Source organism: Macaca fascicularis, chromosome 4 (genome assembly GCF_037993035.2).
Source record: "Macaca fascicularis isolate 582-1 chromosome 4, T2T-MFA8v1.1".
NCBI lineage: Eukaryota > Metazoa > Chordata > Mammalia > Primates > Cercopithecidae > Macaca > Macaca fascicularis.
The window spans coordinates 135,853,758-135,881,757 of NC_088378.1; the positions used below are offsets into that span (position 1 = coordinate 135,853,758).

Consider the following 28,000-nt stretch of genomic DNA (forward strand, 5'->3'; position numbering starts at 1 on the left):
TCAAGAGACTGTCCAGTTTTAGTGTTATAATAAAAGGCTTAAGGCGTCAGGCCTATAGCAGCCAGGAACAAGGAAACTTGGAAGAACAAGTTCTTATCTCTGAAGAATTTGATTCCCTAGTTTTCCATTGTCTGGGAAATAGATGACCTGTGGTATGAGAAAAGAACAAAAGATTGCAAGAGTTTAAAATCAGACATTTTAAAAACCAACATAGGCTGCGTGAGGTGACTCACACCTGTAATCCCAGTGCTTTGGGAGGCTGTGGCGGGCAGATCCCCTAAGGTCGGAAGTTTGAGACCAGCCTGACCTACATGGAGAAACCCCATCTCTACTAAAAATACAAAATTCGCCAGGTGTGGTGGTGCACGCCTGTAATCCCAGCTACTTGGGAGACTGAGGCAGGACAATTGCTTGAACCCGGGAGGCGGAGGTTGCCATGAGCCAAGATCATGCCATTGCACTCCAGCCTGGACAACAAGAGTGACACTCCGTGTCAAAAAAAAAAAAAAAATCCACAAAACACACACACCCACACACACATACACACACACACCAAGGTTATGCTCTAATGCTTTTTTATTCAAAGTGTGATTCTTGTTTGAGCAGCCTGTCACCCAAAAACTGGTTAGAAATGCAGGATCTATGGCCCCAGATCCACCCAACCAACTGAATCAGAATCTGCAATTTTTTTTTTTTTTTTTTTGAGATGGAGTCTCGCTCTGTTGCCCAGGCTGGAGTCCAGTGACGGGATCTCAGCTCACCGCAACCACCACCTCCCAGGTTCAAGTGATTCTCCTCCCTCAGCCTCCCGAGTAGCTGGGATTACAGGTGCACGCCACCACACCCAGCTAATTTTTGTATTTTTGGTAGAGACAGGGTTTCCCGATGTTGGCCAGGCTGGTCTCCAACTCCTGACCTCAGGTGATCTGCCTGCCTCAGTCTCCCAAAGTGCTGGGATTATAGGCGTGAGCCACTGCGCCCAGCAGAATCTGCATTTTAACAAGATCCCCAGATGACTGTATGCACACTGAAGTGTGAGAATCATGCTCTAATAAGTGCGGGAGGTGGAGGTGACAATTTTATGTATGATTATTTTTAAAATATATGTGGTCAAGAATTGGAAGGTACTTGGCAAAAATAAAAACAGCTTAAATGGAGGTAAACCCACTTTCCCACACAAAGTGCCTGGCCAGCTGTAGGTCCTCAAGGCAGCTGTTAGGAAGGCAACACTGTTGTGAGGGTTTCTTTTTCTTTTTTTAAATGCATTCCTGAATGTTCTTGTTAAATCACATTTAACAAATGTTTGGAAACTTAAAAGATAAATGAACATGTTGCGCTTCTTTTTAAACCAGACATTAAAACTGGTTAACTTACTGTTTTCCTTTTTGCCTCAGCTATCAGGAATCAGAGTTAAATTTAATACTCAAGACAGTAATACTATTAGCCTAGCTTTTTTGAATATTTTTCTCTCTCTGACTTTTATTTTCTATTTTATTAGGTTTTCTAGTATGTTTCTTACAAATCACTTAAAAATTCTTTTTGAAAATAAGGGTCCAAATTATAATTATGACTTCTAAAAACAGCCTGTTCTTGTGTGCCAGGCTCCACAAAACATAAATTTGTGAAACTAACTACCTGCCTGTTTTTAATTATTTCTTATTCCCCTGATCATTTTTCACCTCTCAAGACACAAGTAAGGCCAGACGCGTGGCTCATGCCTGTAATCCCAGCACTTTGGGAGGTGGAGGCGGACAGATCACCTGAGGTCAGGAGTTCAAGACCAGCCTGGCTAACACGGTGAAACCCCGTTTCTACTAAAAGTACAAAATATTAGCCAGGCATGGGGGCACGCGCCTGTAATCCCAGCTACTTGGGAGGCTGAGGCAGGGGAATGGCTTGAACCTGGGAGGTGGAGGTTGCAATGAGCCAAGATCACGCCATTGCATTCCAGCTTGGGCAACAAGAGCAAAACTCCATCTCAAAAAAAAAAAAAAAAAAAAAAAAAGACACAAGTAAAACTAAAGGTTTCCTGTTTGCTCCACAGTGAAGGTCTCAGAGGCCAAATAGCTCCTGCCCCAGTGGGGTGTTGTTTCTCTCTACCCAGGCAGCATCACAGCCTTACATCCCAGTCCCTAGTGTCACACTGCCTGAGGATTCGGTAAGGAAGCAGAGAACCCCAGCCCTTCTAAGGACACGCAGACCACCCTCCCATAGAATTACTCACCGACCCTTCAGCTGCTTCACACCTCCTCTGTAATGAAGGAGAGAACAGTATATGTTACTACCAAGCCTCATTTTTAGGATAATTTCCTGCACACTACTCCATCTCCAAACTCCATCAGATTCCTCTTACTCACTCTCAAGAAAGCTTGGACTTTTTTGTTCATGTCATTTATCAGCTTGTAACTGTATTGCATGATTTTCTCCCTTACCAGACCATAAGCTCCAATTGAGATTGCCCTTAACCACTGTACTTCCAGTGTCTAAAGGCATTGTTCAGCAACTAGGGCACATTAGCTGTTATCGGTTGGGCAGATGGGTGATGTAAAAAACGAATATGGCCCGATGCAGTGGCTCACACCTATAATCCCAGCACTTTGGGAGGCTGAGAAGGGTGGATCACTTGAGGCCAGGAGTTCGAGACCAGCCTGGCCAACATGGTGAAACCCCATCTCTACTAAAAATACAAAAAATTAGCTAGGCATGGTGGCAAGTGCCTGTAATCCCAGCTGCTTGGACGGCTGAGGCAGGAGAATCACTTGAACCCGAGAGGCAGAGGTTGCAGTGACCCCAGATCATGGCACTGCACTCTAGCCTGGGTGATGACAGAGCAAGACTTTGTCTCAAAGGAAAAAAAAAAAAAAAAGGTGAAAATACTGGAAAGACAGAAAGGAGAGAGAACTATCAGACTTGCTACTGTGGCATCAAAAAAATAAATAAGGGAGAACTAATTTATTAATCACTTGCAATGTGCAGGCATTGTTAGTGCTATATATACGCTATGGGATCCTCAGCACAATCCCCCCTTTTTTTTTAATTAATATAATTCACTAACAAGCTGGGTGCAGTGGCTCACGCCTGTAATCCCAACACTTTGGGAGGCCAAGGTGGGCGCCAGGAGTTTGAGACCAGCCTGGGCAACATGGTGGAACTCCGTCTCTACAAAATTTTTTTTTAGAAAAAGCCAAGTGTGGTGGTATGGGCCTGTACTCCTAGGGATTTGGGAGGCTAAGATGGGAGGATCACTTGAGCCCAGGAGGTGAAGGTTGCAGTGAGCTGCAGTGAGCTGAGATCGTGCCACTGCACTCCAGCCTGGGTGACAGGGCCAGAATCTGTCTCAGAAAAAAAAAAAAAAATAAATATATATATATATATATATTTCACCAACATAAAATTCACCCATTTAAGGTATACAATTCAGTGGTTTTTAGTATTTTCACTAGATTGTGCAACTATCATCACTAATTCTAAAACATTTTCATCACCCCAAAAAGAACCCTGTGCCCATTAGCAGTCACTCTTGTTTCCCCTCCTTCCTAGCCACCTCCTAATCTGCTTTCTGTCTCTATGGATGCCTATTTTGAATATTTTATAGAAATTGAATCACATATGTACAAATGGAAGCCAGTCTTTTGTGTCTGGTTCCTTTCATTTAACATGTTTTCAAGGTTCATCCACATGGTAGCAATTCTTACTACTTCATCCCTTTTTATGGCTGGATAATATTTCATTGCACGGATATACACATTTTGTTTATCTGTTCATCAGGAGATGGACATATGGGTTGTTTCCATTTTTTGGCTATTATGCTGCTATGAACATTTGTGTATAAGTTTTTGTGTGAACATTTGTTTTTAATTTTCTTGTGTATGTACCCAATAGTGGAATTACTGGGTCATATGGTAACTCTATGATTAACCATTTGAGGAACTGCCAGGCTGCTTTCTGCAGCAGTTGCAACATTTTAGATTTGCGTTAGCAGTGAATGAGGGTTCTAATTTCTCCACTTGCTCACCAACACTTGTTATTATTCACCTTTTTTATTATAATCATCTTAGTGGGTGTGAAATTGTATCTCAATGTGGATTTGATTGGCATTTTTCTAATGACTAATGATGTTGAGCATCTTTTGGTGTGCTAATTGGCCATCTGTATATCTTCTTTGGAGAAGTGTCTATTCAAATCCCTTGTCCTTTTTTTTTTTTTTTTAAGATGGAGTCGCACTCTGTCACCCAGGCTGGAGTGCAGTGGTGTGAACTCGGCTCACTGCAAGTTCTGCCTCCCGGATTCACGCCATCCTCCTGTCTCAGCCTCCCGAGTAGCTGGGACTACAGGCACCTGCCACACGCCTAGCTAATTTTTTGTATTTTTAGTGGAGAGAGGGTTTCACCATGTTAGCTAGGATAGTCTCAATCTCCTGACCTTGTGATCTGCCCATCTTGGCCTCCCAAAATGCTGGGATTACAGGCTTGAGCCACCGTGCCCGGCATCCCTTGCCCATTTTAAGCATTGGGTAGTCTTTTTATTATTGAGTTGTAGGAGTTCTTAATATATTCTAGATTCTAGATCTTATCCAATTATAATTTGCAAATATTTTCTTCCATTCTGTGGGTTGTCCTTTTACTTTCTTAATGGTGTCTTTTTAAACAAAAAAAAAATTAAATTTGATGAAAGCCAATTTATTTTTTTCTTTGGTTGCTTGTGCATTAGGTGTCATATCTAAGAAGCTATTGCCTAATCCAAGTTCACAAAGATTTACAACTATATTTTCTTTTAAGATTTTTATAGTTTTATATCTTGCATTTAGGTATTTAATTTTTGTATATGGTGTGAGGTAGGGGTTCAATTTCATTCTTTCATATATAGATATCTGATTGTTCCAGCATCATTTGTTGGAAAGACTATTCTTTCCCCTATTAAATAGTCTTGACATCCTTGTTGAAAATCAATTGGCCATAAATGTTTGGGTTTATTTCTTTTTTTTCTTTTTTTCTTTTTTTTTTTGGAGACAGAGTCTTGCTCTGTCGCCCAGGCTGGAGTGCAGTGGCACAATCTCAGCTCACTGCAAGCTCCACCTCCTGGGTTCACACCATTCTCCTGCCTCAGCCTCCCAAGTAACTGGGATTACAGGTGTACACCACCACACCTAGCTAATTTTTGTATTTTTAGTAGAGATGGGGTTGCACCATGTTGGCCAGGCTGGTCTCCAACTCCTGACCTCAAGTGATCTGCCCACCTTGGCCCCCCGAAAATGCTGGGGTTACAGGCGTAGGCCTCTGCACCCAGCCCTACTATTTCATTTTTTTCTTCCCTTTATAGAATCCGCAAGGGATCCAGGCCCTAGGTGTTTCCCTGGCCCAGGAACTATAAGAATCTACCCTACTGTGATGGGAAGAAATCTCCCGCTTCTCTCCTCCTTGGCCCAGCTCTTTCTAGTAATTTGTTTTCTTTTTCGTTTTTTTGAGACAGAGTCTCGCTCTGTCATCCAGGCTGGAGTGTAGTGGCATGATCTCAGCTCACTTCAACCTCTGCCTCCCAGGTTCAAGAGATTCTCCTGCCTCAGCCTCCCGAGTAGCTGGGACTACAGCTGCAAGCCACCACACCCAGCTATTTTTTGTATTTTTAGTAGAGATGGGATTTCACCATGTTGGCCAGGATGGTCTTGATCTCTTGACCTCATGATCTGCCCACCTTGGCCTCCCAAAGTGCTGGGATTACAGGCATGAGCCACCGCACTTGGCCTGTTTACATCTTTAACCACATAACAGGTGGGTTATCCTTGTCCCACTCCCAAAGAAGGATGAAATGTTTCCTATCACTTCTTTATGGAGAAGTGGGCCCCAGTCTTGGCCAGAGGGGACCTGAGTTCTGGGCTCTTCTTTGCCACTGCCTTTCTGGGAACTTCTGAGTGACTCTCCCTTTTGGGCTTCAAGTTCCTCATGTGGGAAGAGTCCTTGGTTATAGTGGACGGAGGAGTTTGGCTGCTTCTTCTAGTCCAAGGGCTAATGTGAAGACAGCTATGGGGAAAAGAGACTGGAGAGGTCCCTGAGATGTAACAGGTCCCCAGTGATGGCCACCTGCTGAGACCAGGCATTTGGGGATCCACAGGGGTGCAAGACAGTCCTTGCCCTTGACTCAGGGAAGAAATTAATGCTCTGAAAAAGTTAGCCTCTCAAAATGGGCAGGGGAAGAGCCCAATAAGAAACAGAAGTGAAAAGCAGCCTAGGAAGAAGGGAGGTAATGGGAAGCAGTCAGGGAAGGCTTCCTGGAGGGTCTGCTTGGGCCTCGAGGATCAGCTACAGCTAACTTTTATGACTGACAGGTAGGATTTGGATGTGAGGGAATTGAAACAGGACGAACATTATGAGAATCCCAAGGCTGCTGTTCCTCCAGGGATCTTGGGCTCCCACCAGCTGCACTCCAGGAGCTGTCACTTCTGCACCCTCATTGATCTGTTCTAAAGGTCCCTGCCTTCCTACTTCCTCCCCAGCAACTCATCCCCCTGTTGTTCCCCTCTCCACCGAGCAAGCTCCCAGGAATATTACTTCGAGACCCAGCCTCAGTGCCTCCTTCTAGGGGAGACCACACTTAGCCCCCAAGGCTGGATTGCAGCTCTCTCCCCTATAGCCTCTGAGAGTGTAGAGGGGTGAGGGGGACATTCCTTTATCACAGATCACCTTATCACCTGCTAGCTTGCAACCCTCCACTGGCCTTTGATTTCAGGGAGGACATGGGCTGTGTCTGACTGTCCCCATCCCTTGGCCAGGGACCAAGCCTTAGAGAACTGGCTAAGACAAACCCCTACCCACATCCCAGGGTCTCCAGATAGGGGACACCATTGTGGAGCTGGGGGATTACCAGTTCCATCTGCCTTGTAGTCATCAGGGAGGAGCTTGTCCTGCCGGTAGCCCAACACGAAGGCCAGGAAGGAGAGGATGAGGGCATCGCCAATGCTGAGGATGGCCAGCATGAAGGCCCAGCGGATGGTGCAGTGACCCAGCGTGTACTTGCCCGTCTGCTCCCCACACATGCGCCGTACCTCACTTGAGTCCCAGCCGTCAGGGTAGACCAGGCAGCCAATCATTAGACCTGTGGCTGAGGGAGAAGGAGGGGTGCAGATGGCATCAGGCTGAGTGTGCCCAGTCCACTACCTCCCACTTTGCACTGCTGTTATATTGTCACCTCCCTTCTCCTTCTGTTAACAGCCTCAGAAGGCATGAGAGGTAGCTTCTACCATCCTTCTTGCAGAACGCAGGTGAGAAAACTGAGGCTCTGAGAGTTAAAGCAACTGGCCCCTGAGACCCAGCGGTTGGGGCAGAGGCAGAGAGGTGAACTCCTCAGCCCAGGCAGGCTCTGCCACCGCACCAGGTGGTCCTCCCAGGCCCTCAGCCATTCTCCTCACCTTGAACTCAACAACGTACCACCTGCCCTAGCTTCAAAGCCCTCCAGTATCTGGTCCCAGCCCAAAGAACTCATCACTGCTGAGATGCACATTTCTTCATACTTAAAACATCTGTGAAATAAGTGTAATAAGAAAGTGTCGGCCAGGCACACTGGCTCACGCCTGTAATCCCAGCACTTTGGGAGGCTGAGGCGGGTGGATCACCCGAGGTCGGGAGTTTGAGACCAGCCTGACCAACATGGAGAAACCCCGTCTCTACTAAAAATACAAAATTAGCCCGCCGTGGTGGTGCATGCCTGTAATCCCAGCTACTGAGGAGGCTGAGGCAGGAGAATTGCTTGAACCCGCGAGGTGGAGGTTGCAGTGAGCTGAGATCGCGCCATTGCACTCCAGCCTGGGCAACAAGAGCGAAACTCCGTCTCAAAAAAAAAAAAAAAGAAAGAAAGAAAGTGTCTAGGCTGGGTGCGGTGGCTCACACCTGTAATCCCAGCACTTTAGGAGGTCGAAGCGGGCAGATCACCTGAGGTCGGGAGTTTGAGACCAGCCTGACCAACATGGAGAAACCCCGTCTCAACTAAAAATACAAAATTAGCTGGGTGTGGTAGCACATGCCTGTGATCCCAGCTACTCGGGAGGCTGAGGCAGAAGACTCACTTAAACCCTGGAGGCAGAGGTTGTGGTGAGCCGAGATCACGCCATTGCACTCCAACCTGGGCAACAAGAACAAAACTCCATCTCAAAAAGAAAAAGAAAAAGAAAGTGTCAAGCCGTGGCTGGATTATCAGTATTTTTTGTTTTTATAGTACATAGAATAACACTGTGTCCTACAACTCAGGTATCTTAAATTTGATGAATACAGGAAAGTTTTCCAGACTGTCCCTGGCTGCTTCCTTCAAAAGCCTTCCATTCAAGCAAACAGGTTTCCTCCTCACTCTTACCCAGTACAGCATAGTCCAGTTGCTACACGTCCCTAAATTTAAGAATCCCTTGGAGGCTGAGTGCAGTGGCTTATGCCTGTAATCCCAGCACTTTGGGAGACTGAGGCGGGTGGATCACCTGAGGTTGGGAGTTTGAGACCAGCCTGACCAACATGGAGAAACCTCATCTCTACTAAAAATACAAAAATTAGCCAGGTGTGGTGGCACGTGCCTGTAATGCTAGCTGCTTGGGAGGCTGAAGGAGGAGAATCGCTTGAACCCAGGAGGCAGAGGTTGCGGTGAGTCGAGATTGTGCCATTGCACTCCAGCCTGGGCAATAAGAGTGAAACTACATTTCAAAAAAAAAAAAAAAAAAACATCCCGTGGAATCTTTAATGTTGGTTCCTTCACCTATAACCTATGCACAAAAAAATAAGGTAAAAAGCTAGTTCCTAGGTCATGGTTGGGTTCAATAATCTCTGTTTTCAAAAACACTCTTCCAGGTGATTTTCTCAGTAGGAAAAGCTGATAAACACTAGACTAGGCTGCCTGGATTTCAAGCCCAGCTCTGTACTACCTAGCTATGTGACTCAGAGCAAGTGACTTAAGCTTTCTTTTTTTTTTTTTTTTTTTCTTTGAGACAGAGTCTGTCTCTGTCGCCTAGGCTGGAGTGCAGTGGCGCGATCTCAGCTCACTGCAAACTTCGCCTCCCGGATCCAAGTGATCCCCCTGCCTCACCCTCCCGAGTAGCTGGATTACAGGCATGTACCACTGCGCCCAGCTAATTTTTGTATTTTTAGTAGAGACAGGGTTTCACAACGTTGGCCAGGCTGGTCTTGAACTCCTGGGTTCAAGTGATCCACCCACCTCGGCCTCCCAAAGTGCTGGGATTACAGGCATGAGCCACCGTGCCCAGCCATACTTAAGCTTTCTTTGCCTCAGTTCCTCATCTATAAAACGGAGATAATAATAACCCCAACCTTCCTGTTGTGGTTACAGCAAGGTTCAAATGAGTTAATACTGGAAAAGAGTGTAGAACAGTGCCTGGCACAGACTTGGTCCTCCATAAGAGTTGACTGTGAGAGTTATTATCCCACTCTGTGCCTTCCTTGACTTAGTATTTACAGCTAAAAATTCTGTTGCCCCCACTTTCCCCCCACTTCTTCCATCCCTTTCCATCAAACCACTCCCTCAACTTAGCTTCGCTGGGGTGAAGCACAGACAGGTGACATAATCCAGGATGCAACTGGGGCAGCCCCAGGCACAGCTGCCCCACGGGCAGGGGGTGCTCCCCTTATCTGTGCCGCTTTCCCACAGTTCTAGAGGCTCTCTAGTCCCAAGGTTGTACCCTACTCAGAAGCCGCTCAGAGAAGCACCTCTTCAGGCCCAAAGTTACCTTCCCTGTACCCAGCCTGTTCTGCAAAAAAGGTCAGGAGGTCAAACAAATGCACAGTAAATGGAAATATCAGGATCCCACCTCCCCACCTAAATGTATCATGCTTCCTCCAATTTTTTTTTTTTAGGAGAAGCTTATTTAGATAGTTCTTTATAGATCACAAAATACTTCATGTACCATCTTGACTGTGACCACTGTTTTGTGAAGTGGGCCAGCTATTAATATCCTCATTTTACAGATTAGAAAACTGAGGGCTTGGCCAGGCGCGGTGGCTCACACCTGTAATCCCAGCACTTTGGGAGGCTGAGGTGGGCAGATCATGAGGTCAGAAGATTGAGACCATCCTGGTTAACACAGTGAAACCCCATCTCTACTAAAAAATACAAAAACATTAGCCTGTACTCCCAGCTACTCTGGAGGCTGAGGCAGGAGAATGGCGTGAACTCGGGAGGTGGAGCTTGCAGTGAACCGAGATAACAATCCACTGCACTCCAGCCTGGGTGACAGAGCGAGACTCTGTCTCAAATAAATAAATAAATTAATTAATTAATTAATAATAAAACTGAGGGCTCAGAGAAACCAGGTGACTTACCAGCCATCCAGTCATCCAGCTATGATAGGACCAAGGCCTGAATTCTCCATTCCTGACTTTCCTGACTTCAAAGTTTATTCCCTCCACCCCCAGAACATGACGCCTCTCCCAGGAGCTGAATGTAATTAGTGGTGACATTTCAGACTTCCTACATGTTCAGCGATAAACTAAGTTTTCAGGAAGATACCCACAGTGGAGGAGAGGGAGCCATCCACAGCTCGGTGGTGAAACCTATGTAGCCAGCCCTTCCCCGACTTGGTGTGAGTCCAGCCCTCCAGTGCCTGGCAGGGCCCCTGGCTTCAAGGGCAGAGGTGAAGGTGGGAAGGAGCTGCCCTTCCAGGCTTTGCATTCTCTCTATCACTTCCTCCCTTGGCCCCTCCCCTCCTGCACCATCTTCCTGTGGGGGCTCCGTTAAAAAGCCCAGGGCCTCTGACCTGGAAACAGGTGTGGGTGCCACAGTCCCCTGTGAGCATTCCACCCGTCCACCCATGGTTCTGGGGACAGTGGGTGTCAGCCCCAGTTGTGGCATTTCAAGGTTCTAAGTAGAAGCCAGCACAGTGTTCTCAGGCCGAGTTACTTCCTCTCTCTGACTACCGTCCTGTTGTCTCTAACGTACCTGACTCATAGCCGCACTGTGAGGATTAAGTGTGATCATTTACAGAAAACACTTACGACGATGTCTTGTACATGGTAAGTGGCCAATTAATGTTAGTCACTGCTATTATTATTGACATTGGAGTCAGACAGAAGCTGCCTCAGTGACATGGATGCCATTAGAGCTGCTCATGAATATTCCAGATGCAAGGCAAGGTTGTACTTCCTTGCCCCGCTTTCTTGAGGTTAAGTGAGGCCATCTGCCTTCCTCTGGCCAATGACATGTGAGCAGAGATGTGTGTATTTCCGGGTCATGGCACTTAGCTGCAGTGGGAGACCTCCCAGAGCTCCCTTCCCTCCAATGCGAGGATAGCAGATGGTGACTCATGGCCCTAGCGATGGTCCCAGGAGAGAGCAGCAAGAGCAGAGTCCCCACCGATCCCCAGTTGGCGTGGACCATAAGCAAGAAATACATAAACCTTTGTTCTAAGCCACCAAGATTTGGGAGTGGTCTGTTACTATGGCATCACTTCTCATGCTCACTGATAAAGTCGTTGTTTGTGTTTTTCACAGGTACTGAGCACCTACCATGTGCAAGGTGTTTTACATGCATTCTATTATCCCATCTTCACAGAACCCCAATGAAGAGGGTCCTGCTGCTATGTTCTACAGATGGGGTACAGTGGAATGTTTGTTCCCCCCAGAATTCCTATATTGAAATCCTAACCTCCAGCGTGGTGGTGTTAGGAGGTGGGACCTTTGGGAGGCAATTAGGTCATGAGGGTAGGGCCCTCATGAATGGGATTGGAACCCTTATAAAAGGGACCCCAGAGGGGAGGGGGAGCAGCTAAAGGTTGGTTAATGGATACAAAAGTATAGCTAGACAGGAGGAATAAGCTGTAGTGTTCTCTAGCACTGTAGGGTGACTATAACCAACAACAATCTATCATATATTTTCAAATAGCTGGAACAGCAAATTTGAAATTATCCCAACTCAAAGAAATGTTTTAAATGTTTGAGGTGATGGATATGCTAATTACCTTAATTTTCTCAGTAGGAAAAGCTAGGAAACATTAGACCAGGCTGCCTGGATTTCAAGCCCAACTTGTATACATGTAACAAAATATCACACTGTAACCCATAAATATGTACAATTATCATGTCAATTAAAAATAATAATAAGGCCAGGTGTGGTGGCTCACGCCTGTAATGCCAGCACTTTGGGAGGCTGAGGCAGGTTGATTGCCTGAGCTCAGGAGTTCCAGACCAGCCTGAGCAACATGGTGAAACCTCATCTCTACAAAAATTAGCTGGGCGTGGTGGCATGCACCTGTAGTCCCAGCTACTTGGGAGGCTGAGGAGGGAGGATCACTTGAGCCTGGGAGGTCAAGGCTGCAATGAGCCGTGTTCATGCCACTGCAGTCCAGCCTGGGTAAAAATAACAATTTTTGAGAAGCTGACTCAATAATAATCATCATCATTGCAAATAAATAAATAAAAGGAACCTCAGAGAGCCCTGTCACCCTCTTATCACCATGTGAGGACATCAAGAAGTCAGCAGTCTGCAGCCTAGAAGAGGCCTTCACCAGATATCTTGTGCTAATGCCATGCTGGCACCCATATCTCAGACCTCCAGCCTCCAGAAGTGTGAGAAATGAATTTCTGTTGTTTAAGCCCCCTGGTCTGTGGTAATTTGTTATGGCAGGCCTGACTAAATAGAACTAAGTAAAACTGACTAAGACATGAGGTTACCAAGACTCAGAGAAGACAAGCAGTTTGGCCTACCTGTGTTTCTAGGGGCTGGGACCACTCCCAGCCTGCACCTGGCACCCAGAAGCCCAATTAATCTTGTTAAGCTGCAGCCCCACATCACCCAAGCATCAGTCTTCATCCTCCCCTACCCCTGTCCCTTCCCTGCTCCCAGGCTTCTTGGCAAGGGTACTAATAAATGGATGTATCTCCCAGCTGCTGAATGTGGGACCCACCCACTCTGCATCTCTCCCTTCAGCTCATTTCCCCTTCTGCAGCACAGCAGAATGGAACATGACACCAGTCTTGCCTTCCCCAACTTAAATGTTGCATGAGATGGCACCTGGCCACCTCTGCTATCAGTGTCTCCAGCTCTGCGACCCAGATAGTGTCTGACTCAGATGGCCTGGCAACCCCTCCCGCTCCTGGCACTGCCTGCTCACACATGGCACCTGTTGGGGGATGTTTCTGGAGGAGGGGGGTTTGCAGACAGCCTTGAGACTGAGAGAGATGATTGTGTCTCCAGCATCCCATAACCCTGATATGGAAGAACAGCTGGCAAGCATTATTAGGGTCTATTTCACTCCTCTTTGGCATAAAACTGCTAAATCTTCATTTCCCCTTGTTCTCTCATATATATATATATATATAAAATGAATACACATGTTAAAGAATATATATATATATACTCAATATTTATATTAAATCAGCTAATTTTTGTATTTTTTTGTAGAGACACAGTTTCGCCATGTTGCTCAGGCTGGTCTCAAACTCCCAAGCTCAAGCAATCTGCCCACCTCACCCTCCCAAAGTGCTGGGATTACAGGCCTGAGCCACTGCAGCTGGCCTTATTACTATTTTAATTGACATATATATGTCAATTATATATATACATATAAAATATATTATGTACATATATAAATATATAAACGTATATATAATACATATAATTTAATGTATGCATACATTAAATATATACGTGTATATATAAAATAGAGATAGGGTCTCACTATGTTGTCCAAGCTAGTCTTGAACTTCTGGCCTCAAGCAGTCCCCTCTCCTTGGCCTCCCAAAGTGCTAGGACTACAGGCATGAGCCACTGTGCCTGCCCCCACCATCATTCTTGACATGGCCACTACCTACCTTGCTCCCCACTGCCCACCCCTGCCCCAGACTCTCCCTTATCATACAGAGAGACTACAGAGAAGAGGGAGGTGGCAAGGCGATTTGCTCTGAAGCCACGGGGGGAACTCTGAAGCCATGTGAGTAGCCTGGGTGCAAGATTTGGAATCAAAGGTGAATCCCTTCCTACTTGTATGCTCAAAACGAGTTACCCACTAGGGGCCTTCTTTGTAAAATGGAGAAATACCCACCTCAATGGGTTTTGCTAGGGCTCCTCCAGATAATATATATAAAGATATTTCATAAATCATTATACTTATGTAAATATGTGGCTCAGTAAAAACATCTTAGGAATACATCTAGTTTCTTGGGAACTGCTGCCTTAATTCTTCCAGGTCCTCAGTTGCCCACTGATCTGCTATAGCCTTGGCCAAGTCTGGTCCTCTCAGCAGCAGATCCCTCATCTATAGTTGGAGGGTGGATATAACTCTCTGGGGTCCCCTCCAACTCTGCAGTCTTGACTCTGTGTGTTTGGTGGCCTGGGATTCAGAGGCTTGTTTCAGTCTCCCTCTTAAAGATTACAGCACTTCTCTTTTTTTTTTTTTTGACATGGAGTCTCGCTCTGTCGTCCAGGCTGGAGTGCAGTGGCGCGATCTCGGCTCACTGCAGGCTCCACCTTCTGGGTTCACACCATTCTCCTGCCTCAGCCTCCCAAGTAGCTGGGACTACAGTCACCCACCACCACACCCAGCTAATTTTTTTTTTTTTTTTTTTTGAGACGGAGTCTCGCTCTGTCGCCCAGGATGGAGTGCAGTGGCCGGATCTCAGCTCACTGCAAGCTCCGCCTCCTGGGTTCACGCCATTCTCCTGCCTCAGCCTCCCGAGTAGTTGGGACTACAGGCGCCCGCCACCTCGCCCGGCTAGTTTTTTGTATTTTTTTAGTAGAGACGGGGTTTCACCGTGTTAGCCAGGATGGTCTCGATCTCCCGACCTCGTGATCCGCCCATCTCGGCCTCCCAAAGTGCTGGGATTACAGGCTTGAGCCACTGCGCCCGGCCTTTTTTTTTTTTTTTTTTTTTTTGTCTTTTTAGTAGAGATGGAGTTTCACCGTGTTAGCCAGGATGGTCTCCATCTCCTGACCTTGACAGCACTTCTCATTCTGACCAATGATATCAAGATGGTTTCACTCTAGTTTCCAGTCCCTGGCACTACTCCTGGACATCTCACTGGCATGGACAGTTTGTGTGTGGTCCCTGAGGTGGGCAGGGACCAAGGTACCAGAGCCTGTAGCACAAGGTCTTAACCCTCTTCCTGGGCTGCAGAGAAGAGCAAAATCACTTGGCACAAGGACCAAGAAGCCTTCCTGAGCTAGGAGCAGGAAAAAGGACCAGGGAGGTCTTGCCTCAGGACAAAAGTGGCTGCCTACCCCACAGTTTTATTTGTTTCATTTTATTTATTATTATTATTATTAGAGACAGGGTCTTGCCATCTTGCCCAGTCTAGTCTCAAACTCCTGAGCTCAAGTGATGCTCTCTCCCAAAGTGTTAGGATTATAGGTGTGAGCCACTGTGCCCAGCCCCCACATTGTTTTAAAGGACCCTAGGCCAGGTGCTGTGGATCACACCTGAAATCCCAACACTTTGGGAGACTGAAGCGAGCAAATCGCTTGAGGCCAGCAGTTCGAGACCTGCCTGGGCAATATGACAAAACCCCATCTCTACAAAAATTACAAAAAAATTAGCCAGACATGGTGGTGCACACCTAGAGTCCCAGCTACTTGGGAAGCTGATGAGAGAGGATCACCTAAGTCCAAGGAGGTTGAGGCTGCAGTGAGCTGAGATCATGCCACTGTACTCCAGCCTGGGCCAACTCTGTCTCAAAAACAAACAAACAAACAAACAACAACAACAGGACCCTAAATAGCTTCTTCCTCACACAGTATCACTCAGTATCACTCCATTTGCTGCCTTAAGTATAAAATCCCATAATCAAGGAGAAAAGACTTTCACTCCACAATGAAAGAGGGGACTTTAGATGAAAGTTTCTATAGGCAAGGTCATACCCTGCATAATAGTAACACTCCAAAATCAGCAAGAGACCTTAGAATCTGAGAGCAGTTTGGAGTGGGAGAGAAAGAATGAGGACAGAGTTCTGGGCACTCTTAAAAAGAACAAAAGCCCAGAGGTGGGAGATGAGGGCATCTAGAATGTGCTTGACTGGTGTCACTACTTTGTGCTGGCGTTGAGCCCTATTCCCACGTGGCCAACAATAGAAGCTTCTTTCTTTCTCTCTCTCACAGCTGCAAAAACTGATGTGATGGCCTGGGAGTCAGAACCAGCAACTGTGTGTTCCTGGGCAAGTCACTTCCCCTTACAGATGAGAGGGTTGGACAGCTTGATCTCTAAGGTCTTTTCTGCCTCGGCCATTCTAAGATTCTCAACTCCTCAGAATCTTCTGCAGAGCACTGAGTAGGACTGGGCTGTAGGAGAACAGCTAAATTTAAGGCCCAGAGCCCCAGCAGAGGGTGGGATGGTGCAGCTGCAGCTGTGGCCCCGGGGTGGGCCCCTGCCTGCCCTCCCACCATCCCTGCTTACCCGCAGCCAGCTGCATCCATGCACAGATCTTGTAGACTGTGGCCGTGTTGCAGATGAAGAACAGGCTGAAGCAGATGATGGAGCCAATGATGAGGAACATGCCCAAGGCCACAAAGAACATGGCAGTCTTGAAGGCTCTAGAGGGGATGGAGGAGAAGTCTAGGGGACCGCCCTTGCAGATGAGCTCGGAGGAGAGCACGTTACCCACGCAGTAGGAGAAAAGGCCGAAGTAGCCTGCCTGCGGTGTGTTGACGCTGTCGCCGATCCAGTAGGGCTGGATGAAGAGGGCCATGACCAGCACAGAGAAGCAGATGGTGAGTGTACCCCACATCACGCCCACGGCCCGCGAGTTCCGCACATAGTTGGTATGGTAGATCTTGGCTGCCTCCTGGGCCGGCAGCAATTTCACCATGGTGAGGGCAGCAGGCCCTGGGCTGGGGTCCCGTGGGCTGCAAGTCCGTGGCTTTGTGGATGGAGGCCTAGAAGCAGGTCACTCCCCAGCGGGGTTTGGGGAGGAGGCTGAGGTCAAGGCACCAGGTGAGGTCCCTTCAAGGCAAGGGGAAGAGGCTTAATAGGACAAGGACAACCTTGGCTTGATCAGGGGAAGCTTGCCAGGTGCCTGTGTCCGCTCTAGCCGAGGCTGTCTCCAGTATCCTGCCGCCTCCCAAGCCCCCCAGGGTCTCGGGCCTGCTGGCACCGCCCTGCTCCTCTCCCTTCCCGGCTCAAGGCTCCCGAGAGCCCCGCCCCCTCCTCCGTCCGCGGAGGGCGCCGTTTCAGTACCGCGGCCAGCGCCCCGGGGTTCTGGGCGAGGGGCGGGGCCTGCAGCCGAGGCGGGGAAGGGACCGAGCGCCCACTGCAGGCCCCCCCCGCGGGGAATCAGAACCCAGTTCACCTTCCTGAACGGAGATGACAAGAAATGGGAAAGTGGAGCTGTGGCTGACACATTCCTACCACTCAATTCCAGCCGCAAAAACGCTTTCCCCCCGCAAAAGCGCTGTCCACATCCCATTACACCCCACCCCTCCCTGGTTCCATAGTCGCCTTCCCAGAACCTCCAATCCCACCACCCCGGAGGTCAGCAAAGCCTTTCCTGGTTGCCTTCTGGTCACTGGTTTTTCGTCCTTAGCATTCAGTCAATGATTTCTAAAAGCATACTATATGTTAAGGTTACGTTAGAGGACATCTAACCAAAATATTTACATATATAATATATGTATATATGTAGTCTATATAAATATATATATACAAAACGCCTGTATATGCAGACTGTGTGATAACAGAGGCAACTACAAAGTATAGCACACAACATTCTTTATGAGCCTTCTCAGACCTGAACATATGTTTTGTTCAATACAATGCCTTTCTCCCCTTGTTTCTATGTGTTTGTTACATATTTCCCCTTTAAATATATGTATGTTTTTATATGTTATATATATACATATTTCTCCTGATTTTATAGGTAAATACAAGGCTAGTGTAAAGAACTAGGAAAATTCCACCGGGCGCGGTGGCTCACGACTGTAATCCCAGCACTTTGGGAGGCAAATGTGGGCAGATCACGAGGTCAGGAGATCGAGACCATCCTGGCTAACTCACTGAAACCCCGTCTCTACTAAAAATACAAAAAATTAGCCGGGCATGGCGGCGTGCGCCTGTTGTCCCAGCTGCTGGGGAGGCTGAGGCAGGAGAATGGTGTGAACTCGAACTCGGGAGGGGGAGCTTGCAGTGAGCTGAGATCGCACTACTGCACTCCAGCCTGGGCGACAGAGCAAGACTCCATCTCAAAAAAAAAAAAAAAAAAAAAAAAAAAGCTTCCTTTCCAACTTGGACCCGGCAGAATGGCTTCCGCAAAGAAGGGTGGTGAGAAGAAAAAGGGCCGTTCTGCCATCAACGAGGTGGTGACCCGAGAATACACCATCAACATTCACAAGAGCATCCATGGAGTGGGCTTCAAGAAGCGTGCCCCTCTGGCACTCAAAGAGATTCGGAAATTTGCCATGAAGGAGATGGGAACTCTAGATGTGCGCATTGATACCAGGCTCAACAAAGCTGTCTGGGCCAAAGGAATAAGGAATGTCCCATACCGAATCCGTGTGCGGCTGTCCAGAAAACGTAATGAGGATGAAGATTCACCAAATAAGCTCTATACTTTGGTTACCTATGTACCTGTTACCACTTTCAAAAATCTACAGACAGTCAATGTGGATGAGAACTAATCGCTGATCGTCAAATACAGCAAATAAAGTCATAACATTGAAAAAAAAAAAAAGAAGAAAAACGAAAAAAGAATTAGGAAAATTCAGGAAAGTATACACAAAAGAATAAAATCATAACACCAACGTCAGGAGCTACGGAAAGACAAGACAGTCTTAAAAACATGGACTTTGGTGTTCAACAGGCCTGGATTTGAATGAGCTACTTACTAAGTAACCATCCATGGACTTAACCTTTCTTCCTGAGCCTCAGTTTCTCCATCTATTAAATGCAGGAAATGATGGTATCGATCACACAATGGCTAAGTAAAATACATGTATAAAATCTTTAGCCCGGGGCACACATAAAAGTGCTCAAAGGGCTGGGTATGATGGCTCATGCCCGTAATTTCATCACTTTGGGAAGCCAAGTCCGGCGGATCACCTGAGGTCAGGAGTTTAAGACCAGTCTGACCAACCTTGTGAAACCCCGTCTGTACTAAAAATGCCAAAAATTAGCCAGGCATAGTGGCAGGCGCCTGTATTCCCAGCTACTCAGGAGGCTGAGACAGGAGAATCGCTTGAACCTGGGAGGCAGATGTGGCAGTGAGCCAAGATCACACCATTGCATTCCAGGCTGGGCAACAAGAGCAAAACTCCATCTCAAAACATAATAATAATAATTTTTTTTAAAGTGCTCAAAGGCACATTAGTGGTCTCTAATCCCAGCACTTTGGGAGGCCAGGCAGTCAGATCACTTGAGCTCAGGAATTCTAGACTAGCCTGGGAAACATAGCAAGACTCCCGTCTCTACAAAAAATACACAACTTAGCCAGGCATAGCCAGGCATGGTGGTGCCCGCCTGTAGTCACAGCTATTTGGGAGGTTGAGGTGGGAGAATCACTGGAGCCCAGGAGGTCAAGGCTACAGTGAACCAAGATCACACCACTGCACTCCAGTCTGGCTTTAACAAAAAAAGAGAAAGTACTCAAAAATGTTGGTGATTACTGTTATTACCACTGTTAGTCCTTGCAGTTTCCCCCTTCTGAACATACTCCTTTACATGACTGGATGATGTATGTACAATTTTATTTTATTTTTATTTTTATTTATTTATTTATTTATTTATTTTTGAGTCGGAGTTTCACTCTTGTTGCCCAAGCTGGAGTGCAATGGCACGATCTCAGCTCACCACAACCTCCACCTCCCTGGTTCAAGCAATCCTCCTGTCTTAGTCTAACAAGTAGCTGGGATTACAGGCATGCACCACCACGCCTGGCTAGTTTTTTGTTTTGTTTTGTTTTTTGTTCTTTGATACGGAGTTTCACTCTTGTTGCCCAGGCTGGAGTGAAGTGACGTGATCTTGGCTCACCGCAACCTCTGCCTTCCTGGTTCAAGTGATTCTCTTGCCTCAGCCTCCCGATTACAGGCATAGCCGCCACAACCGGCTAATTTTGTATTTTTAGTCGAGACGGGGTTTCTCCACATTGTCAGGCTGGTCTTGAACTCCCGACCTCAAGTGATCCTCCCGCCTCGGCCTCCCAAAGTGCTGGGATTACAGCTGTGCCTGACCAGTAAGGTTGTTGTTTGTTTGTTGTTGTTGTTGTTGTTGTTTGACACGAAGTTTCACTCTTGATGCCCAGGCTTGAGTGCAATGTCACAGTCTTGGCTCACTGCAACCTCCGCCTCCCAGGTTCAAGCGATTCTCCTGCCTCAGCCTCCCAAGTAACTGGGATTACAGGCATGTGCCACCACGCCCGGCTACTGTTTGTATTTTTAGTAGAGACGGGGTTTCATTATGTTAGTCAGGCTGGTCTCAAACTCCTGACCTTAAGTGATCTGCCCACCTCAGCCTCCCAAAGTGTTGGGATTACAGGTGTGAGCCACCGCGCCCGGCTCAGGTTGTTTTTAATAGTAAGAAAAGTGGCTGGGCGCGGTGGCTCACGCGTGGTGGCTCATTATTAATGTTGGGATTAATGTCATAATCCCAACATTAATAATAATTATGAAGCTAGCTTATTTATTAAAGATTTTACTGACATTACATAAACTTGAAACAGCATTTGACTAGTCTTTTATTTTTTCCTGATAAAGTGTTCGATTTAAGTGCTTTTATTTTCTTAAGCCAATTAGAGCTCTTTTATTTATTTTCAGTAGTGAAACATTGTGCACATCACCCATAAATACATAGACATATCAGGCATGCCTATAGAAGTACATCTTATAGATTTATAAAAATCTTTTTTTTTTTCTATTTTAATCTTTCAGATTCTTTTTGTTTGTTTTTGAGATGGAGTCTCGCTCTGTCACCTAGGCTGGAATGCAGTGGCGCAATCTTTGCTCACTGCAACCTCTGCCTCCCAAATTCAAGCGATTCTTCTGCCTCAGCCATAGCTAGGATTACAGGTGCCTGCCACCATACTCAGCTAATTTTTCTATTTTTAGTAGAGATGGGGTTTCGCCATGTTGGCCAGGGAGGTCTCAAACTCCTGACCTCAGGTGATCCACCCATCTCGGCCTCCCAAAGTGCTGGGATTACAGGTGTGAGCCATCGTGCCTGGCCTTAAACTTTCAAATTCTTCATAACCTGTTTCACAACCCTAGGCAGCTGACAGCTAAATAGCCTTAAATTTGCATATTAAAGGAACAGTTCAGGTGAAAGTCAAATAGCAAAATTTACATTATAAGGTGCGGCGAGAAAAGTCTGGTGTTCCAGAGGGAAATTAAAACAGATTTAATTACCAATTAAACATAAAATTATGGAAATTATAAAGGCCTTTTAAATACACACACACACACACACACACACACACACACACACACACCCTGTAGCTTTTACTTCAGAACTTTTAGCCATGAGATAAATACAAATTCACTGGCTTGCAAAAAGAACCTGTTGGATCTAAAACAGCGGTTTTTATCTTAAGAGAAAAATAACAGCAGATTGCTGGGTGCGGTGGCTCATGCCTGTAATCCCAGCACTTTGGGAGGCCGATGCAGGCGGATCATGAGATCAGGAGTTCGAGACCAGCCTGGCCAACATAGTGAAACCCCATCTCTACTAAAAATACAAAAAATTAGCCGGGCATGGTGGCAGGCGCCTGTAATCCCAGCTACTCAGAAGGCTGAGGCAGAAGAATGGCTTGAACCCTGGAGGCAGAGGTTGCAGTGAGACGAGATTGTGCCATTGCACTCCAGCCTGGGCGACAGAGCAAGACTCTGTCTGAAAGAGAGAGAGAGAGAGAGAGAAGAAAGAGAGAGAGAGACAGGAAGGAAGGAAGGAAGGAAGGAAGGAAGGAAGGAAGGAAGGAAGGAAGGAAGGAAGGAAGGAAGGAAGGAAGGAAGGAAGGAAGGCAGGCAGGCAGGCAGGCAGGCAGGGAGGGAGGGAGGGAGGGAAAGAAAGAAAAAGAAAGAAAGAAAGGAAGAAAGAAAGAAAGAAAGAAAGAAAGAAAGAAAGAAAGAAAGAAAGAAAGAAAGAAAGAAAGAAAAGAAAGAAAGAAAGAAAGAGAAAGAAAGAAAGAAAGAAGGAAAGAAAGAAAGAAAGAAAGAAAGAAAGAAAGAAAGAAGACAGAAAAGAGAAAGAAAGAAAAGAGAAAGGAGGGAAGGAGGGAGGGAGGAAGGAGGGAAGGAAAAGCAAGCAAGCAGATTTAGAGCAGGCAGAAAAGAAAAACAGAGAAAAAGACGACTTAGGAATTCTATAGTTTACAGGTCAACTTTAGGGCTCTTTTTCCTTAACGTAAATGTGCACAAAGACCATGTTATTTCAATTTTACATAAACTTTGGCAAGTAGAGATGCCATAAAAGCTACAGAGTGCTCAAAAGGGGGTCACTTGCTTTGTTTTCTCCTATTCTGAAACCCCCTTTGCAAAATTATGACTGAGACAGTGAAAGAGATCTGACTTAACTGACTGCGTCTTGCTTCTAACCTCCTAGCTGTCCTTGTTCATTCCTAGGCGTAAACTGAACTAACTATGGGAGAAACTTAGTTTATAGTTTAAACAAAGACAGTAACAGCCCTTTCCCAAAGCAGACTTCATTCTTGCCTGGGGACTAGATTGCCTTGGTAGTACTAACATTAGCCACAAGATTAGAAATTATGACTTAGGAGTCATGCAGCTGGAACCTACAAGATTCTGATCCTCCCTAAACCACTCCTAAGATCAGGGCTTGAGATATTTTGCAGACCCTGCACTTGATGGATCAGCTGGCCCCACCCAGATCAATAAACTGGCTCATCTGATCTTGTGGCCCCCATCCAGGAACTGACTGAGTGCATGAAGGTAGCTGTGAGTCCCTATGATTTCATATCAGACCAATCAGCACCCCTGGCTCACTGGCTTCCCCCACCCACCAAGTTATCTTTAAAAACTCTGCTCCCTGCTGGGCGCCGTGGCTCACGCCTGTAATCCCAGCACTTTGGGAGGCTGAGGCAGGTGGATAACTTGAGGTCTGGAGTTCGAGACCAGCCTGACCAACATGGTGAAACCTTGTCTCTACTGAAAATACAAAATTAGCTGGGCATGGTGGCACGTGCCTGTAATCCCAGCTACTCGAGAGGCTGAGGCAGGAGAATCACTTGAACCCAGGAGGCAGAGGTTGCAGTGAGCCGGGATCACGCGATTGTACTCCAACCTGGGCAACAAGAGTGAAGCTCTGTCTCAACAGCAACAACAAGAACTCTGTAAAACTCTAGTCTCCCGCACCTGCACAGCTGGCTCTGCATGAAATACTCTTTCTCCACTGCAATTCCCCTGTCTTGATGAATCAGCTCTGTCTAGGTAGTGGGTAAAGTGAACCCCGTGAGCAGTTACATCCTGAGGGCTGTGTCACAGGCCACGGTTGCTCATATTTGGCTCAGAAGAAATCTATTCAAATATTGTACAGAGTTTGACTCTTTTCATCGACAGGTACTTAATTTTTGCTTTCCTTTTAGAAGCACATACAATGTCAAAGTTCTCTTTGCTATACTTCATTTGTGATGGAAAAAACTCCAGTCTTTTTCCTCTGTGAGCTTGGCTGAGACCAACTAGGGACAGGGCTGCTGGTTTTCACGGCTCCTTGCATGGACAGAAATCTCTCCTCCGGTGCCTCCGCCAGTCTCCATCTTGACTTGTGAGGAGGGAGTAGTGATTCCCTTCCCTGTGGCTCACCTCACAGAGGTCCCGGGGGTGGAGAGCAGGTAAAGAGAAGGAAGGATCAGAGTGAGCTCATAGGAAAAAGTGGTTTCAAACATTGAGTTTTGTAAAAGAGAGAGGGGATAGTGTTGTTTCATCAGTGGTATTTCTGCATCGCTGGAACCAAATGGGTTTTTCTTTTGAGAGTCTCTTGGCTGTTCCTCCAGCTATTCCTCTACATTCCACACCCCAGGGATGTAAAGGTGAGAGGAAGTGGGTCATATTATATGGCTGGGCACCCACCATGTGCCAGGCACTTCCGAAGGCGTTCCACATGCATTGTCTTAATCATGGCCTCAGGAAGTAGGAGGCATTATCTCCCTAAGGTAAATAAGGAAAGTGAGGTTCAGGGAGCTTCACTTTCAATAATGTGTCTGAGGCCATGTAGCTCTAGTAAATGCTGAGTTTTGAAGCCAGCTTGGTCTGGATCAAAGCTGTGCTTGAGGCTGGGTACCGTGGCTCACACCTGTAATCCCAACACTTTAGGAGGCCGAGGTGGGAGGATTGCTTGAGCCCTGGAGTTTGAGACCTGGGCAGCTGAGGGGGAGGATTGCTTGATCTCAGGAGGTGGAGGCTGCCGTGAGCCAAGATGGCACACTGCACTTTGGCCTAGGTGACAGAGTGAGACTTTGTCTCAAAAAATTAAATTAAATTAAATTAAAGCTGTGCTTGAGGCCTGGGCCTCTCAGTGGAGCTGTCTTCTACCTCCTGGGATGGAGAGGGGAAGGGCACGGGCCTCTGGCTGCCATGACTAGTCCTTCAGGAAAAGCTGCTCTGTTCCCATGCCTAAGCAAACTCAGGCAGCTGTGCCCTTCCCAGCTTCCTGAGGCCCCTGCTCCGAGGCTGACAAGACCTCTTCATTCTCAGCCAGGACTAGCGACTGCTCATGCGCACACGTGGCCTTGGGTAGGGGGCAGCGTGAGTGGAAACCTTAACTAAAGGTGTATCTGATGCTGGAATTGCAGATAGTAAGTGAGGTAGAAAGAAAAGGGGAGAGAGGCATTTAGGAAGGGCCTCCTAAGGGCCCTTGAGTCAAGCCTGCAGGCAGCCCCCTGGTGTGAGGGCAGGGGGAGGGTGCCAGAGTAAAAGCACACACACCCTGGCCTGCTGGGGGTTGCAGAACTGTCAGCCCCAGGGAACTGGGCCTGGTCTGGAATCCCCCGAGGAGACTGAAGGAAGGTTGAGGGGTGGGAGGCTGGGATCCTCATACCTGGAGTCTGACACTGCTAGACACCCGGGCTTGGGTGGGCCAAAGGCAAGACCTAACTATGGTGAGACAGAGAGGCCCCGAGTACACAGAATGTAAGCAGGCACTCACACTATAGGTGCCTCTCTTGCCTCAGACTCATCCAGGCACTGCCCAGGAGCTCAGGACACAAGGGCAGCTGCCCTTACCCACTGCTTATGTGGCATATGGGAATATACAATATAAATATATTCTTATAATTGTATATAATCATGTTTATATATGTAACACATATAAATGTGTATTAATTCAACACTCACAACTCTTTAAATTATCCTTAGTTGACAGATAAGATGAAAGGCAGAATAGTTGGAACAGATAGTAAGTTTGCCTCACTAATAACTTGTACACAGTCCACACTCTTAACCATGATGCAACACAATTATCACCAACACACACACACACACACACGCAAAAGGCTACCAGGTACTCACCCAGCTTCCTTATCAGGACCCGCCCCCCAGCAGATTGGCCACAGCTGCACCTCTGCCCACGGCCAGCCCTGTGGGAGGTAGGTGGGTCACGTGAGGTCAAGGCCCCTTTTATAGCCCCATCACCACAGCTGGCTCTGTCTCCTGCCACCCACACCAGCTGTCCCACTCGCCATGGAGAAGATCCTGATCCTCCTGCTTGTCGCCCTCTCTGTGGCCTATGCAGCTCCTGGCCCACGGGGGATCATTATCAACCTGGTAAGAGGGTCTTCAGGGAAGGGGGCCTCCTGAGTCCCCAGGTGAAGACGTCCTAAGCTTGGACCTTGACCTCTGATGGCCCCATCTGGACTGGCGGGGGCTGGGAGGAGTGGCATCTTGCATCCATCTGTTTACTTCCATAGCCTGTTGTATGCCTCTTCCCAGGGGCCACAGGAAAGGCTGATCAGCCCCTCTCCAGCTCCAACTGGAGCATGCTCAGAGCAGCAGCTCAACCTGGCTATGAGGGACCTTTTTTCTTTCTTTCTTTCTTTCTTTCTTTCTTTCTTTCTTTCTTTCTTTCTTTCTTTCTTTCTTTCTTTCTTTCTTTCTTTTTCTTTAAGATGGAGTCTCACTTTATCACCAGGCTGGAGTGCAGTGGCGCAATCTCAGCTCACTGCAACCTCCGCTTCCTGGGTTCAAACGATTCTCCTGCCTCAGCCTCCTGAGTAGCTGGGATTACAGGCGCCCGCCATCACGCTCGGCTATTTTTTGTATTTTTAGTAGAGACGGGGTTTCACCATGTTGCCCAGGCTGGTCTCGAACTCCTGACCTCATGATCCACCCACCTCAGCCTCCCAAAGTGCTGGGATTACAGGCGTGAGCCACCTCGCCTGGCCCTATGAGGGAACTTCACAAAAATCCAGAGCCCTGGGCTTCCATCCTGAGAAAATGCTTTGTGCCAATCATTCCAGCTTCTAACTTATGGTGGCATCTTACTGTGTGTCCAACACAGTTCGAGATGCCGCGGAGATGTTTGCTCATTCTGTCCTCGTAATAACCACTGAGGGAGATGCTTTCATAGTCAGCCCTATCTTCAGATAGAGGGAGGGTGAGCAACCTGCCTGAGGTCACATAGCTGGAAAGTGGTTAAGCTGGGGCCCTACGACTGGCCCACACCACCTCTCCACCATGGGTCTTGGCTGGGAAAGCCCTTCCAGAACATCCATAAGGTTGAAAGATTCTGAACTCTCTTAACTTGGGGCCATGGCTGGACTTGGAGGTCCAGGACCCTGGAGATGGTAGATCAGATCTGTTGCGGGAGGAAGGAGTCTTGCAGGGAGAGGCAATCTTCACTGCCTCCTTAAAGGTGTGTGGGACCCAGAGAGATTTGGAGAGCCTGTCTAGGGGCCTCATGTGCACATTCCAGATGAGAACACTGAGGCTTGAGAGGCAGTGACTTGCCCAGAGTCACGCAGGGAGTTGGTAGTACAGCCGGTACTAGAATCCGGGGGTCCTGACCCTCTGTGCAGGCTGCTTCTCTGTCACCGCATGCCCACTTCTCATGTGGGTGGGGGGGGGCACAGAGGCCACCAGACCCACGGGTTGGACTCCTTCACATACATCCCCAACAGGGGAGACACTGTTAGCAGTAGTGCGTGGTGGGTGCGGGTCTGAATGGAGAAGGGACCTGAGGGAGCGGGGCCTGGGCTGACTGGCTGCCCCTTGCAGGAGAACGGTGAGCTCTGCATGAATAGTGCCCAGTGTAAGAGCCAATGCTGCCAACACACGGGTGCGTTGGACCTGGCCCGCTGCATACCCTTGGCCAGCGAGAACAGCGAGTGTTCTGTCAAGGTGGGTGCCTGAGGACGTGGCATGGGTCCGGGAGAATGGGGAGGAGGGCCCTGAACACTTGTGAGTGGGATCAGGGAGGAGGGTCAGCCTGGACACTGAATGTTGAGGAGACGAGAGGGAGGTCAACAGGTGTCAAAGCACTTTCCCATCCCATCATCTCTCTTGACCCGAGTGACCAGTGAGATGGATGGGGGTGAGGATTTGTTATCCCCATTTCATGACTGGGTAAGTAGAGGCTCCCCAGAGAGATCAAGCCAGTAAGAGCAAATGAGCCAGAGCAGAGGTCAGAACTGGGGTCTCTAGGGCCCACAGCACCCCTGGGGAGGTAGGTGGGAGAGGCACTCCCTGAAAACACAGGCTGGCCTACTGGTTCTATAGGTCAGGCAGGGGACAATTGATGTCCAAAGTATCCCCCCATAGCCTTGACTTCATTGGCTGTGTCTCTGCAGACGCTCTACGGGATTTACTACAAGTGTCCCTGTGAGCGTGGCCTGACCTGTGAGGGAGACAAGACCATTGTGGGCGCCATCACCAACACCAACTTCGGCGTCTGCCACGACATTGGGACACTGGACGCTCCAAGCAGTGAGACCGCCCACCCACTCCCATACCTAGCCCAAAATGCTGCAGACCACTAGGCCCAGGGGCACCTCTCCCCCTGCTCCAGAGCATCTCCCGGGCTGGCCACCTCCTTGACCAGCACCTCTGTTTTCTGATTGGACTCTTCACAATTAAAGGCCTCCTGCAAAAATTTCCCAGT

General features: G+C 47.7%; 3 protein-coding genes across 4 annotated transcripts; 2 read left to right on the plus strand and 1 right to left on the minus strand.

Moving 5' to 3' along the window:
- On the minus strand, nucleotides 1-17,099 carry LHFPL5 (LHFPL tetraspan subfamily member 5). The gene is made up of 4 exons (XM_045390733.3): nucleotides 16,367-17,099; nucleotides 6,859-7,095; nucleotides 2,225-2,251; nucleotides 1-147 (listed from the first exon to the last, which is right to left on the minus strand). Exons 1-3 carry the CDS (start codon nucleotides 16,776-16,778, stop codon nucleotides 2,241-2,243), a joined length of 660 nt encoding a protein of 219 aa, XP_045246668.1. The 5' UTR covers nucleotides 16,779-17,099; the 3' UTR covers nucleotides 1-147; nucleotides 2,225-2,240.
- On the plus strand, nucleotides 16,575-27,991 carry CLPS (colipase). Of its 2 annotated transcripts, none has more exons than XM_074038283.1 (3): nucleotides 16,575-16,680; nucleotides 27,118-27,240; nucleotides 27,690-27,991. In XM_074038283.1, exons 1-3 carry the CDS (start codon nucleotides 16,645-16,647, stop codon nucleotides 27,876-27,878), a joined length of 348 nt encoding a protein of 115 aa, XP_073894384.1. In that variant the 5' UTR covers nucleotides 16,575-16,644; the 3' UTR covers nucleotides 27,879-27,991. The 2 variants fall into 2 exon arrangements, with proteins under 2 accessions (XP_073894384.1, XP_005553267.1); XM_005553210.5 differs by lacking the exon at nucleotides 16,575-16,680 and adding an exon at nucleotides 25,550-25,668.
- LOC102120110 (large ribosomal subunit protein eL31-like) lies at nucleotides 18,177-18,610 on the plus strand. Its single transcript, XM_074038284.1, has one exon. It carries the CDS (start codon nucleotides 18,205-18,207, stop codon nucleotides 18,580-18,582), a length of 378 nt encoding a protein of 125 aa, XP_073894385.1. The 5' UTR covers nucleotides 18,177-18,204; the 3' UTR covers nucleotides 18,583-18,610.
- Nucleotides 27,992-28,000: the final 9 nt, after the last annotated feature.